The following is a 16,583-nucleotide window of genomic DNA, read 5'->3' as shown; positions in this document are numbered from 1 at the left end:
GTGTGTGTGTGTGTGTGTGCAGTGGACTCAGGAGAACTCCCCCACTGCATGGCGCTGACAGTGCTTGGGGCAGGTGGGGTGATGAAGGCCTCGCTGTTCCTCCCTCTTCCTCCTCCTCTCCTCCCGGGCACGTTCCCGCTCGCGCTCATGGGCATGTTCCCGCTCGCGCTCATGGGCATGTTCCCGCTCGCGCTCATGGCTGCTGGCGCTGCAGCGGTGCACCAGCGCGGGCTCCCGCTCCCCAGCCGGGGGCGACGTCTTCTTCATCAGGAGTCGCTGGAGGACCTGCTTATCAGACCGCTCTTTATGGAAGTCATCCTCGTACACCTTCAGCTGTGGGGTGGATGAAGGATGCACAAGCACACACGTATGTACGAACACATACACACACACACACACACACACACACACACACACAAACACACACACACACACAGACAGAGGCATGCACAGACACACATACACGCATGCACACACACACACACACACACACACACAGGCATGCACAGACACACACACACACACACACACACACACACACACACAGACACACACGCACAGAGAGCAATTAAGATTCATCATCTTCTAATAGACTGAGCCTATTTTTGCTATGTTACCGGTACTGAACATCATTAAGTAACATTGAGGAAGGCAGAATTGTATTTTGAGCTAATGAGTTTGTTATTAGTGTAACTAGGGACGATAATTGAAACTCGTAATTAAGTCAAGGGGCATAACTGGACATGACTGAGGCTAAACTGTTACGTTTGGGGAATACATATTCCCCAGTGTTGTATGTATGTTGAGATGACTGTATTTCTCTTTATAGAAACCTATTAATCCTTAACCCATGTGACGGGAATGTTGGGAAATTAACATTCTAAAGAATATCTGGGTTCATTGAATTCAAAATAGAATTTTAGAATACATACATAGAATTCAATTGTTGCGGAACTTAGAATGTTCAAAAACCTACACCTTTAAGGATTAATGAGTCTTACTCTGCATCCCTCCACTGATAACATTATATTCACTTTTGCAATGACGATAAGGTTAGTGATTTCAAAACGTTTCATTTCATATATCTGAAGCACATTCAGTCCAGTAAGCAAGACATGATTCTGGGATGTGGTCTGGCACATGAATATGTACTTTAAACACCTTGCCATCCCAGCCTGTCAGTGTGAGTGGTCAATACCGTGACAATTAGAGAAAAACAAACAAACAAACAAACAAACGAGCAAATAGAAAATGGTTCACTGATGGCAAAAAAACCTTGCAGTGAGCTGCTTACTGCTTAGAGCACTTTAGCAGGACAACAAAACACTGTATATCCCAAATGCAGGGAAACGTTCGGACAGGCTCATCATTAAGGGTTTTTAACCAACACTGACCTGCTCCTGCAAGAGCGCCATCTGCTGACGCATCTCGCCCTCCCTGCGCCGCAGTCTCTTGTTCTCCTGCAGCATGCGCTCGTGGTCCTTGTGCTCGGTTCTGTAGTCCGCCTCGTAGATCTTAGTCTGAGGATGAGATCCACAATGTGGTCAGTGGGACTGAGCTCAAATAAGAACTGAAAATGTGTACAACATTTGTGACAATCAACTAATACATATCACTCTCACAGCACAAACAGGAAACCCAAGGTTCCAGTTTACAGTACATTAAGTATAAGTATATATACTTTTTTGATCCCGTGAGGGAAATTTGGTCTCTGCATTTAACCCAATTGGTGAATTAGTGAAACACAAACAGGACACAGTGAACACACAATGAGGTGAAGCACACACTAATCCCAGCGCAGTGAGCTGCCTGCTTCAACGGCGGCGCTCGGGGAGCAGTGAGGGGTTAGGTGCCTTGCTCAAGGGCACTTCAGCCGCGGCCCACTGGTTAGGGCTCTGGACTTGTAACCCTCCGGGTTACAAGTCCAGCCTGCTAACCAGTGGGCCAATGGCTGAACCCTAAGGCATCACTTACAGTAATGCTAAATATTAGTTAGCTTTATTTCCTACTTAACATTACTTAACATAACATTGTACCTAATATAAATGTGAACAATCATAAGTCTCAGTAGGTTACTGTTCTGAGAAAAAAAGCAGAATGCTTCTTGTGGTTTGGGGTTGGGCCTGGACAACTTGTGGCTGTGGTTATTATCAGTTGTTATAGAGCACCACCAAGTGGTAGAGCAAAGATGCTTGTAGGTATTGGAATGAGGTGCAGTGTGCAGTACAGCCACTAGGTGGCACTGTTCCCTTGTTGTTTCTCAGGAGACTGTGCACACCTGACTGATCAACAAATGCAGCAAAAATAATCCAAAAAGGGTCTATGTAGAAGACATATGATGTGTGTGTGTGTGTGTGTGTGTGTGTGTTGAGTGAGATTGTAAGTATTTGATGTAAGTGCCTGTGTATGTGTGTGTGCGTGTGAGTGAGATTGTAATGTAAGTGCCTGTGTGTGTGTGTGTGTGTGTGTGTGTGTGTGTGTGTGTGTGTGTGTGTGTGTGAGTGGGATTGTAAGTATGTGATGTGTGTGCCTGTGTGTGTGTGCGTGTGAGTGAGATTGTAAGTATTTCATGTATGTGTCTGACTGTATGTGTGTGTGTGTGTTTATGTATCTTATGTGTGTGTGTGTGTGTGTGTGTGTGTGTGTGTGTGTGTGTGTGTGTATGCTTGTGTTGTCTCTGTGTATGTCTGTCTGTGTGTGTGTGTGTGTGTGTGTGTGCTTGTGTGGTCTGTTGGTGTGTGCGTGTGTGTTTTATATTGTATCTGTATCTCTGTGTGTGTCATACCTGGCATTTCAGAGCCTCCAGCTGGTCCTTGAGGTCCTGCACCTCAGAGAGGTTGTGCTTTGAGCGTGTTCTACCGGCCTCGCTTTGTCCTTTGCCACGGGCAGCGCTGCACTCTGAAGGAGGATGTGGTCCAGTCAGATGACCATTGATGTGGTGAGCAGGCCTCTTCTGATCCGGGGAGTATTTGGAGTCTGTGTTGGTTTCTGTCGGTCTGGATCCATTCACTGAACTCTGCAGAGGACGGGTGAGAGAAAACTTATCAAGAGAAATCAACTTCTATAATATCAACATAGTGACTCTTCATTCAACACAGTCAGATCAGATGCATGTCTATGCAATATTGTGCAATTAAATGTCAGGTTCAAACGAGGTAAAAAAACTAAAACGATTAATTAAAGTACTGTAGGAAACAGCTTCCCTGTTGCGTTTGGACTGGATGTTTTCAATGTGCAGGGCTTCATTAGTTAAAAAAATATCCACACAACTTAAAGTGCATTTGTCAGCACCACCTCTCTGTAGTCGTTGAGAGCACTGGAAACCCTAAATAACCTGTGTTTTTAAACCGTCCCTGCGATTAGCAAGCTCTAGCAAGCTCATGCCAGAAATGTTCCACACAACAAAATCCTCCTCCCCAATTCAGGAAGAAGCGCATTAGCGCATTAGCCTGCACAGGACGCCTGCACGGGGCTCCAGATAGTGGTGAATTTACACTTTTCAGACATAAGAGGCAACTTGGCATGGCCTAATTACAAGACTTCCATGGCGTACTGTAGATACACATTGCTATAGACAATTGGACCTGACGTTTACCAGTATATCTCATTCACCTTTAAATACTGCTTTCATTTGCAAATATGCATTGTCAATTATGACCAAAACAGGAAATAACGATGACAGCAATCTATTAATGCCCAACTGAGAGAACACTGCAGGGGCCACATCACATAAGTGGATCCTGTCTATGAACGTACAGTATGTATAGTAATCTGTAAAGGTGTACTGTTTGTGTGTGTGTGTGCATGCATGTTTGTTTGTGTGCATGTATGTGCATGTGTGTGTGTGTGTGTGTGTACACTAACCGGTGTTAGTATGCTCCAGTCTGTGGTTGAGTGTGACTGCTGCATGCGGCCCTCCAGCAGTTGAATGTACTCCTGCAGATGCTGGTTCTTCTTAAGCTCTTCCATCAGAGTGTGCTCATAGTATTCCCCTTTATTCTACACACACACACACACACACACACATCATCAGAGTGTGCTCATAGTATTACCCTTTATTCTACACACACACACACACACATCATCAGAGTGTGCTCATAGTATTCCCTTTATTCTACACACACACACACACATCATCAGAGTGTGCTCATAGTATTACCCTTTATTCTACACACACACACATCATCAGAGTGTGCTCATAGTATTCCCCTTTATTCTACACACACACACACACATCATCAGAGTGTGCTCATAGTATCCCCTTTATTCTACACACACACACACAAACATAAGCACAATCTGGCAGTAAATACTTATAAATTCAGGTCCATATGTGTGTGTGCATGTGTACAGTATCATGTTTGTGTGTAGGAGAGTATTGTGAAACACCACCTCTCAATGGGTTTTTATTATTATTATTATAACTATTATTATTATTTATATATATATATATATATAAATAATTTGGGCTTTTAATAATTTAATGAGATATATAATATTTGGGCTTTTTATGCCTTTAATGAGATAGGATAGTGGAGAGTGAGTGGGAGAGAGAGTCAGGGTGGGATCTGGAAAGAACCACAGGGCTGGAATCGAACCCGGGTGGCCGGCGTATGGTGCAGGTGCCCCTACCTGTCGCGCCACGGCCGGGGCCCTCGATGGGTTTTGACCTGAGACATCAGGTATGGGAGTTTGGAGTCAGGTGGGGGGGCTAAGATCTATGGCTACTGCCAACGGTTTTCATCTCTTAAGGCCTCAGGGAGGAGCTTCTCTGCTGTCCCCCACTACAGACATGTGGGCATCGATGAGGGATGTGTGGTGTGTGTCTGTGTGTGTGTTTGAGTCCATGTGTCTGTCTTTCTATGTGTGTGTGTGTGTGTGTGTGTGTGTGTGTGTGTGTGTGTTAGTGCTGTGCCTCACCTGTTCATGCTCCACCTTGAGCAACAGTTTGCTGTTGAGCTGGCGGATGCTGCTGATCTCTCTCTGTAGGGCGTCCATCCTCTGCTGCAGGCTCAGGGTGGTGCTGCGGTAGATGTGGTCCCAGTCCTCATTCAGCTTCATCACACCCACCCACACACACACGCACACACACACACACACACACACACCTTGCATGACACACACACACACACACACACACACACACACACACACACACAGTCAGGTCTATCAAAACAAACTGCTTTGTGCTTGGAGGCTTTTAATAGCAAAGGGACATCACCAAAAAGCAGAAGGTGTGACGACACAATTGCATTCTTCTGCAATCATAGAATTTCTTCCTCACTCATCTCTCTCTCAGTCCATCTCTCACCCTCTCTGTCTCACTCTCTCTCTCTTTATCTCTCTCTCGCTCTCTCTCTCCCCTCTCTCTCACTGTCTCTCCCTCTCTCTCTTTATCTCTCTCTGTCCCTCTCTCTCTCTGTCCCTCTCTCTCTCTCCGTCTCTCCCGTCTCTCCTTCCTTCTCTCTCTCTCTCTCTCACTTCCTCTCATTCAGCTCCTGTTCTTGTTGAGCATTGATGTGGGCAGGCCGTAAACAGAGACAGCAGTATTCTTCCTTTCGCAGTGAAAAAATAAATGAGGTTTTGATGAGTGCAGTGTGGAGCCATGGAAGGCGTTAGTGTTTGGGGCACTCTTCATGTCCCTCTGTCCAAACAACGCGCCCATCTGGTTAACAATGACAGCCCATGGTGGCAGTTTGGACCCGCAGTAAGGTGAGGAAAGATAAGTAGAAATTGCTCACACACACACACACACACACACACAACACACACACACAGATGTAGAAACAGAAGCACTCTCTTTCTCTCATTCTCTCCCACCTTCATCAGATGCCCTCTAGTCACCGTTGGAATGACTCAAACTGAATTCACATAATGCCGATTTTAAAAATATTCCACCAAATGTTCATGAAGCATAGCGACAGACTGTACACAAGAGGACAACACGCAGAGTGGATTAATCCCTAATAACGCTGTGTAAAGAGACAGATTGAGTGGTCTATGTGCAATGATACATAAACATTGTAAATGGAGACAGATTGTGTGCAATCTATGCTCAGTGGTGCTTAAAGAGCACAGAAGCAGCTTGCACAATGAGATCCACAAGCAAGTCAGAGATCCATTACGTAAGGCCAGAGCATATGCTAGGATAGGAACTACAGTGTATGGGAGCATGGGGGAAGCTATAGGGATTCACCCAGTGAAGTTTCACCCACACAAGGCCTGTATAAACAGGAAATTACTAAAATCCCTTTATGCCATGTCTACCATAGTATTATTGTTACTTATCACCCGGAGAGAAAAAATACTCTTTTCTGATTGGATGGTGGGGTGGCTATTACTGTAATTCTGATTATTACACGGCTCTTCATAATGCTGCAAAATGCTCCATTCACTTGAATGGGCCTTCCCAACGTTCGGTGGTCTGCTAATTCTCAATAACAGACCGTTGCTAAGTATAACAGACCGCTGTCAAGGAAAATTAGCTTTGTGCTTCTATTTCACGTCTTTCATATCACTACACAAGAACTGGAACTTCATTCAAAAGTGAAAGCAGACGGTTGATCAGCTGTGTTCTAAAGAATGTTTGAATCAAGTTCAGCGTTGTCGATCTATTTGTTTCTCACCAAAAGCCACGATGAAACGGTAACAAATAGGCTATAGCCTAGGCTATGTAGTGTAGCAGTGAATGAACCCCTGTGCTTATCTGTTTAGTATGGAGAAGGTTGTGTGGTTGTGAGCAGTGGATGAACCCCTGTGCTTATATATATGGAGAAGGTTGTGGGGTTGTGAGCAGTGGATGAACCACTGTGCTTATCTGTCTAGCATGGAGAAGGTTGTGTGGTTGTGAGCAGTCTCACCTCCTTGTTGATTCTGCGCAGTTCCATGTTCTTGTTAAGCAGCTGTAGTTTCTCCTCATCGGCCGACGTCACGGACATGCTGTCGGTGATGAGCGTCACCTGCTCCTCAGTCGAGAGGAGGTGCTCACTCCCCACCTCCTCTTCCTCCTCCTCCTCATCCACCTCCTCCTCTTCCTCCTCTTTCTCTCTCTGCTCCTCTTCCAGCCTGACATCAAACATACACACAGACACAGACAGAGACACACCCCCACACACACACACACAAACGCACACACAAGAAGAAAATGGGTCACCATTCAGCTATTCAGATGTGGTTGCGATTCATCATTGGTTATTTAACACAAAGCATGACCCTTGATCGGTTCACATACAGCAATCCATGATTGGCTCCTGTTGAGATGCCAGCTTGGCAATCACGCCAGTCTTCCACCGCCACTGAGGCAGACCTTGACATCTTATTGAGCTTTTCACATTGCAGCCCTTCATTCAGCAAAGCATGACTGATTCCAGTACTAATACTTCTTGATGGGTAATCCATGCAAACACACACACACACACACACACACACACATGCACACACACAAAGACACACACAAACACACACACACACACACACACACACACACAACACACACAATCACATGCGCTTCTCAAATGAACCAAATTCCATTAGAACTCGCGGCCGGTTGATTAAATTCAATGGAGGGAATCAAATCAAGCAATTAAGAGCCTATCACAAATCACAGAGGTTGTGCTCACGCAGCTGTGCATGGAGACATTACTGTTGCAAACGCCTGATAAAGAGCAGCCTGATGAGGCTTGGAGTGCAGACTAATACCCTTCATTCGACATGATGAATCCCATTAAGGAGCCAAAGATGGCAGCACGGCTCCTACACAAATGCGCCGGGTGAAGTGCATGTCAAAGGGGATGTGAACAGATGAGCTGAAACTTTATTCCACACTATAGCCATTGATTGATCTGATGTTGGTTATCTGTAAGTGTGTTGAGTTTAGAACTCTGGTGGCCTGATTCCTGATTCCCCCGCAGTAATTTCCTGATAGTACTCCCAGTCTTTAGTGTCCTAAAATGCCCCCAAAATTAAACCTAAAGGAAACTAGCTGCCACTTATCAGTATAATTATATACTCTTTTGATCCCGTGAGGGAAATTTGGTCTCTGCATTTATCCCAATCCGTGAATTAGTGAAACACACACAGCACACGGTGTACACACAGTGGGGTGAAGGACACACTAATCCCGGCGCAGTGAGCTGCCTGCAACAACAGCGGCGCTCGGGGACAACCCTCCGGTAACAAGTCTGAAGCGCTAACCAGTAGGCCACGGCTGCCCCTAATCACACTGAACCAAACAATCTCATCACAAATTCTAGCCCATGTCCTAAGGCATGCATGGTGTAAAGGAATAGAAAGTGCTAGAAAGTTTATGCTTAAATTAGACATGCATCTCTACATAACAATTTAGTTACCTTGTGACAAGACCAGTGGCAAAATACATTTTCCCGTCTGTAGTAATTCTGTTGATCTAAATTGTCATAATGAAACATTGTAAGTGCAGCATGATTTTGAAACCCGGGTGTTTGAGGTTATGCAGACAGTGAAGTTCTTTTCCACACAGCCCTGGAATCAACACACACACAGTGTTACGCAGGGGCATAATTTATGGAAATGACTGTTCCTCTGAGCGGCCTTTGTGAACTTCCCCCAACATTCATGTCAGGTGAAAGGAGTCGAGTGGCAGGGACGGACGAAGACAGATAAGACTCTCTCTTTATCAGCCACGCTCCTACACCCCTGCTCCCCAACCCCCTACCCCACCGCCACGCGCCGCTGAAAAATCACTTCACTCTCAACCTTGCTACAAAGAGATCACAACCTGTCTTCTGCCTCCCCTCCACCTAACATGCCCAATCCTCCGTCACCACCCCCATCCCCATCCCCATCCCCACTCCAGCAGCCGGGCTAATCTCCTGGCAAGTCCTGCTCTCTGCTCATCTCCACTCCAATACACGCTGAAATGTGCAGCAAGCCCTACAAACAGGAACACACGGCAATCTCTCCCCCAGGCCTCAGATAGGCACAGAGGGGAAATACATGGAGAGAGGAAAAGAGGGAGAGACAGAGAGAGAGAGAGAAAGAGAGGGGTTAGAGAGAGAGAGACTGAGAGTTAGAGAAAGAGAGAGAGTTAGAGAGAGAGAGTTAGAGAGTGTGAGAGAGAGAGAGTTAGAGAGAGATAGAGAGAGAGATGCCCAAAGTGCTGAGTGAAATCTTGTTGGAGCACTCCCCACTCCTCCAGGCCGGAGCGAAAGTGGTGTTTAAACGGCACTGGGGGAACGCCACGCTGGGTGGACCGTGGTTATCAGGGAAGGAGGCAGCATGTGGCCGCGCCTCAGTCGGCGCACAGCAAAGCCGCCCGGCATCTGCTCAGCCCGCCCAATTGGGCCGAGGGTCAGCCACTCAGAACTCTCGGAGCGAGTCGGCTGCCTTCGGAGACCTCAACCGGCCGGTTAACCACAGGGCTTTAGCATATGGCCCATACATGTGGCCAAAGTCCAGACTTCACTTTCACTTTAAGCTGGTTAACAAGGCTGGCGGTTTAAACAAATTAGTTTAGACTTCATATATGCAATGGTAAGCTGAAGACCAAATATGTGGATCTAATATTCGGAAGCGTCAAGATAATCAAGCTGAAAGTGTGAGATAGAAAATCAATCATAATGTATTTTTTGAAAAAAAAATCAGTCTTAAAGTTCAATCCTTCTGAAAAGAAACTTTCTGGCTTATTATTAAAATAAATGTTTTATTGCCATGGGGATTCCCTGGATTTCCTACTGAAACATAATGCTATAGACCGACATAACAGTAGATTCTGCCCAGGATCTGCCCGAGCTCAGAGACCGATCAGTCTGTTATTCAGGGGTCGATCACAAGGTCATCAGGGTCGATCACAAGGTCATGGTTCTAAATGTTATCAATCAGGTCTATGCGGTCGCTGACATTTTTGTTCAACACTGTTGCCGAGCCACATATCATCATGTAATGTTTTCAAAATAATAACTGGCCTGCCTCTGGTCACTGTGTTTTCGGACGTCCTTGCGGTGTGCTAACTTTATGCATTGCAGCGACCACCAAGCCAAGGAGATCGTAAAACATTTTATGATGTCTGAAGTTTGAAAATGGTTTCTCGAATATATGCGAGGGCGCAACTTCTCTGAGGAATGCTATTCTGCCAAGGCCGCCATTGTAATTCACTTTCACTGTATTCGAGGTGGCAATAAAGAAAATAATTTCGCTTATCGGAGGACATCATAAAGGGCATCTAAATAAACAGTATAAAATATATATTAGGGCTGTATGATTCACTCACACAGTGTGACTGCACTGAGCAGGAGAAAGTGTTTCAACATCCTGGCGTGACAACTATTTTGGAACAGAGACAGCTGCTGTTTGAATAAATAAAAAAATCCATTATGAAAAAAATTTATTTCCTGTTGAATAGTTCAGTTTGTAATTTAACACAGGGTGGTGACATGCGGAAAGATCTTTCAATCAACACATTTGGTTGCAGGTTAAAAATGATGTGACTAAAAAAACTAATCCATTTGATATAAGTGCCATTTAGCTGGAATTCACTACATGATAATGTGCTGTGGGGAAAATGGTTCATATGTGGGCCTTGTCTATGTTGTTTCATAGTGTGCATTGTAAACATTTTAACTCTTGTATAAATGTACACGACACAAGAGAAACAGCTACTGCAATGTACTAATTTATGAATGTAATACATATGAATAATTTTAATGGCCATATTTCAACACCGTTCTGAAAGCAATACTGTGTGGTACTTGTCCCTCACACATCAACAAGAAAGGATTGTGCTGGTCTGTCATTCATATTCTGTTCTATTGAGGAGTCTGTGGTGCAATAGTTTTCTATGGGGGAAGTTCCCAGGGTTAGGCAGTGTCAAAAACCCTGTTTTGACATCAAAAACTGATTGTCAGATTTTTTTGGATCAGACATGGGCTTAATGAATATGCATTTATGGGGCTGTCCATCTAAATGCACACAATTCAAGGACCCGATTGGGTCAGTCAACCACTAAATTAGATTTATTTGAGCTGATGGCAGGCCAGAGCTCCTACTCCTGCTCCTCCTAAGAATTTAATGCCCGTGAACAAAAAAACACATTTTGTGCTGAAGACACTCTGCAGTTGTTGTTGCTCAGGGAAGATACGTCTATTTTTCTGTATGTCTTAATTTCTTTATCTATCTTTTTATTATGTCTGGAGAGAATCTTGAGAGAACTTGCCATCTGTCATGCAAGGTCACTCTTAATTTATTTAATGAAGCAGAAGGAAATAAAAACAGCCGTGCATTTCTAGGAGCCGCAGCGCTGTTGCTCTGTACTTTCTGTTCTCCTTAAGCCAGCTGTGGCATCTGTGTCGTGGATGCACACCTGTTATTCTATGCAGCACAATGCACTACAGTAAGTTCTTCTTTTTAGAGACCCCATTATATTGGCAAAAATAAAGAGCTATTGCAACTATCTATACCTCAAACAGCAGGCTTTATTATTGTAAACTGAATTAAATTGTGGCAATTGTGAAATGTGAGAACATTCTAGTGTGAGATTAATTGATTGTTGGCAGTTGTTGTTTGAATAATATATATATTTTTTTTTTCTGGAAACTTGCTTGCTTTATAAGGTTTGTGTGTGGAAATGTTTTCAGTCAACAGATTCAAGCCCTTTCTTTGCTGGTTAAACTACTAAACAAGTTTTAATATTCAAGGTAACTTTCTCTGTCTCTGTTTTTTTCTACGCTGCACTGCCCTTAACAGTGGCTCGTTGGATTACCAAAAAGAAAGAACTCTTTCATCAAACTATACACTTCAAACAGCATAGGCATTATGAAACTGAATCTAAATGCAAGTTCTTGTGTTGTGAATCTGCCGTTAAATAGGTCAATCCCCACACCTAAGCCTGGAATGTCCCAATCATAGCACAAGGCGGTTAGTGTAGCCCTTGGTGTTCGGGTAACAGAAAATAAAGTACTTTGTGATGAAACTGCAACATCATAGCACTTGGTGGCTTTGTTACTACCTTGGTGGGAATTGTTTTCTGAGGCTGTTGGACTCTGTGCTGCAAATTTACCCTTTACATATTTTCTACTCACATCATATGACAGTTATTACAGCAGTTTATGATTATACACAATAGCTCCTAAATGTGTCTGCTGACCAATAAACACTAAATATTTTGCCCATCTGGCCACATGGGGAAATCCATGCATTGTCCATGGAGACCTTGATCAGGTGCTTACTGTACAACCCCCCTCCCACCTCCGAGACGCACCATTTCCCTCCTGGGAGGCCCGGGCCTCCACCCTTACACACAGGTTCCGCTCCCAAAGCATCAATCATACTTCCCCTAGGTGGTGAGCGCAGCTTCATAAATAGTAACCCACATTTTTTAGAAAGTTTCAAATCTGTTATTTATTTCCCCAAGGGAGCCTTAGAAGGATACAGAATGCATCATATTTTCACATTTGTCTAATCTATGGTGAAATTTGGTGAAATTTATTATCTCGTCAGTGGAGGAAACAGGAAATAATATTCTCCTTTTCACAAGCTGTGAAAGGGATTTTTCAGAATTATACATCACTCTGAAATGGAGGTGCCACAACAGGGTAAAAAAAAAAAAAAAAAAAAGTCTTTTAAAGAAAAGACTCATTCAAGGCTTTCCATCAACTCAGCCTATCTATCCATGCAGTTATCCGAAGCCGTAAAGAACTGTATTGAAAACATAATGATCCAGCACATCTATATTACTAAAATAAGAAGCAAACAGAAAACTCTTCCAAATGAAACATGAGAATTCAATTAAAGATGTGCAGGCAACTCAAAATGATTAATGGGATGTTATACTTCTTAAAAAAATCATGTTCTAGTTTCCAATTCTCTTGCATTTAAAGGGAAAAAAAACAACAGGCATAACTTCTGTGATTTACTAAAGCCAGTAAAAAAATCTTTCAAGTGAAATATGAAGGTCAGGCCATGTCATTATAAGTGACAGCCCCTCGTCTATTTCTATCTCAATTTCACACCATCAAATTATATGGAAAGCCATTGATCATGGTGGCACTAAAAGGTAGTAAAAAGGTAACATATCAACATCATACATGGATACAGATCATTATTATGAAATACGTTTGCAAATGGGTTTGAGAGAGACACAACAACCAATAATAATGATCAAATAAATGATAAATAAGCAAATGTTTGAAATGTGGGTAACACTTAACTTGTGCTCTACAGCTCTGTTTCTGTGCCCTCCCAATGCAATGAACCCTCAGAAAAGTTAATGCTTTTGTCAATTATGATGAACGACTCATAATTGTAATTTAGCTGCAATTACAGTCACCTAAGGTAAACAACAATGCTCCAACACTCCAACACTAAACGAGCTGAAGTCATTTAAGAGTTACTTTACTCAGACAAACTGTGAACAAAGAAAATCTGAAACACGTACCCACTGGGAAGAGAAGTCTCCTGGAGTGAATTTAGAGATGAAGTGCTCTCCTTGGGAGGCGACTCGCCATCGGATATCGAAGACAGCAAACTTCCATCCATGGTAGCTTCTAGAGAGGTCTCTGTTGATTCAAGGGCTGGTCACACTAAAACTACCGCAGTTCAGTCCTCTGCTGAAAAGATCTGAGAAAACAAATGCTGCTTGTCTAGCTGTGAATGTTATAGACTAAAAGAGGAAGTTTTAATATAACTCTTGAAGTCACGTGTAAGGGGAACCTGGACAGAAAAAGAGGAAGTCTGTGCAGTCAACACAAACAATCCCTTTTGTTTGTTGTTTTTTTTTTTAGATTTTAGATTCACTGTTTGATGTATGATTATCAGATTATAACGCTAATAGTGTTATAGGATTTTAGCCAAAGAAACGTCATTTTGGCATGGAGGGCCTTGATTTGATGAGGGAGCCAAGCTGATTGTTGTCATGGCTACATTTCTGGTGGCAAATGAGGAAGTAACCCCCCTCCCCCCCCCCGAGATCACAGATTCGGTTGAAACTTTCAGAATGCATTTAGGTTTCCATACGTAGGAACATAGGAAGGACAAGACATGATGTCACAGCCACTTGACAATTCCAAACCTTTAGGGAGGTGGGGAAATATGTGATTAATCTCAAGTTCTATTTTGTCTTCTATTTTGTCTTGTACGGCGATACCGAACAGTCCATTGATTTTCCAACTTAGCAAATTAGCAGCCCGTAATTGGACAGGCGGCTTCATTAAAAATTAGTTTTCACATTAGCAAGATTCATCATGTGAGCAGAGTCTTAAGTATCTGCCTCTGCCATCAAGACATTTACACACCCGTGTGTGTGTGTGTGTGTGTGTGTGTATGTGTGTGTGTGTGTGTATGTGTGTGTGTGTATGTGTGTGTGATATGACAGGAGGACAGAGCAGAAGAAATAATAATACTGCATGAATGGGCAAATCCTCTTAAGACCCAACGGATTAGAAAGGGACCACAGCGTGAGTGAGTAAGATTCAGCTGACACTGACGCATGGGCTACTGTCATGGGAGATTAATGAGAAAGGACTTTCCCTTTGTAAACCATTTGATACGGTGACAGCCCACGCCTTGTTCTTAATTTAATTAATTATTTCCTTTTTGGGGGAGGGAGGTTGGGGTGCAACATTTATAGTTCACTGAGAGGGAAAGGCACAAGAAGTGGAGTCAAAATGGTTAGAATTATCTGTGGCTTTGAATGACGCAGATTTTAGTTTGAAGGAGAAGGTTGAATGATGTCTCAAAACACAACCTGTAGCAATCTGTTGTAGTAAATCATCTTGAAGTAGCTTTATAAATATTGTTGACACAACACCCTCTACACTGCAATGAAAGAAATGGAATGCATTTGAAACAACAATACAAACAAAACAACAAAACAACAACAACAAAACAAACAAACAAACACCTTTGTCCGTCACATGGACCCATTTTTTCTTCATGCTTATATAAATTAAAATTACTGTGTATGAGAAGTTCATTATTTTTTCAATTTGCCAACAATCTTCATTAGATGCACCACAGGGAATGCATGAGTGATATGCCTATGGTACAGGATATGCTGAAGTAGATAAATAACATCTCGTTGTGCAGTGAAAACTTCTCTTTCTGCACGGCGGAAGTTCATATTACAATTCTCTGTGAAAAAGAAGATGAATGTAGTGGAAATGTTTTCTCCATGACAATGGAGGACAAACAAAGTAAAGCAGAATTAAGCAGTCTTGAATTCATTTCAGTCCAAATTAATTGAGGCCTTTTGAGAGCACAAGACATCGATAATAAACTGCAATCCATCATTAATGGATGAATGAAAAAGACCATTACTGCTCTCTGAGACCTGCCATTGAGGGAGGTCAAACATTGGAACATGTGCCTTGAGGGACCACATCTCAGAACAAAATGTGTGTGTGTGTGTGTGTGTGTGTGTGTGTGTGTGTGTGCAGATCACATCTCAGAACAAGATGAGTGTGTGTGTGTGTGTGTGTGTGTGTGTGTGTGTGTGTGCGAATTCAGCCCAGGGATGGACCACTGAGCTCAACCGAACAAGAAGAATGACCGGCCAGAGACAATGGCTGCTCAACCGAACGGGAAGAATGACCTGTCAGAGACCATGGCTGCTCATCTGAGGTGATGCTCAATCTCATCATCGTTATGATAATTGACTGGAACAAAGTCCTTTACAAGCTGTTGCCTCATGCCAGTTGCAAACGTTTTACAAATGGATGTTGCTTTGTCCGGACCCCTGAAGAAATGTCCATCATCCCAAACACACTGCTTCTGTGCTCCGTGTTTTGCGACTCCCCCATGGCAAAGCTTGTCCTTTGTACCACCAGTGCAGCGCTTTGCCAGGTGCGGCTGTTTGATAATATTGGCCAGACTAAACATTGTCTTGGCGCAGTTGTGGCAGTCATTGATGGAAGCCTAAGTGGACCGATAAGTCTTTTCTGAAACAAAACAAACCTGATACTCTGTGAACAGCCATAAAAGCAAACTCTAATTTAGGTAACCAATCTCACTCTTTCATTGACCTGTTATTTATATTGGGCACTTAAGTTAATAAAATGTGAACTCATTTCAAACTGTGTGTGTCTGCATCCTTTTTTCCATCCAAAAGATAATTTGCTTAAAATATAAAAGTTAGTGCAACATGATGGAAAAAGATGTATATCCTTGTAATGTCGGTTTTGTCATCCTAAGTTAATTCGCTCGGCGGAGGTGGTTTAGCGAGAGTTAAGTCGACATGAAAATGATGGAAAAGGTTTGAAACAATAAGACATAACATAAGAATGTCAAGCATGCGCAGAATAAATTAATGGTGTTAGCATGAGAATTTGAATGTTTTGTCTGTCAGCTTGTAGGCTCCCTTTGTTGCGCATTCCAACAAGGTGTTTCATTCCCTACATTCTAATTCGCTACATTGGTGATGGAAAAACAACTATAGCACATCAGAGAAATGCGCTTTAACACAGGGCTTTATGACATCATTTTAATTGGCTGAAAATGTTCTGTTGATGGAAAACCATTTCGATGCTGCTATGCATGTTGCTCAAAATTAAATCGATATAAGAGTTAATTTGCTTGAAAATCTGATGGAGAAGGGGTTTGTTGTGTGAGTGTCT

The 16,583-nt window shown here is 43.1% G+C and overlaps 1 protein-coding gene across 1 annotated transcript; it reads right to left on the bottom strand.

Moving 5' to 3' along the window:
* si:ch211-153b23.7 (caldesmon) lies at positions 1 to 13,823 on the bottom strand. The gene is made up of 7 exons (XM_048231826.1): positions 13,409 to 13,823; positions 6,861 to 7,065; positions 4,921 to 5,064; positions 3,865 to 3,999; positions 2,786 to 3,016; positions 1,395 to 1,520; positions 1 to 333 (listed from the first exon to the last, which is right to left on the bottom strand). Exons 1-7 carry the CDS (start codon positions 13,507 to 13,509, stop codon positions 28 to 30), a joined length of 1,248 nt encoding a protein of 415 aa, XP_048087783.1. The 5' UTR covers positions 13,510 to 13,823; the 3' UTR covers positions 1 to 27.
* Positions 13,824 to 16,583: the final 2,760 nt, after the last annotated feature.

This window comes from Alosa alosa, chromosome 21 (assembly GCF_017589495.1).
Source record: "Alosa alosa isolate M-15738 ecotype Scorff River chromosome 21, AALO_Geno_1.1, whole genome shotgun sequence".
Classification (NCBI taxonomy): domain Eukaryota; kingdom Metazoa; phylum Chordata; class Actinopteri; order Clupeiformes; family Clupeidae; genus Alosa; species Alosa alosa.
The sequence above is the reverse complement of the archived record's forward strand: the minus strand, read 5'-3'. Positions and strand labels throughout refer to the sequence as shown.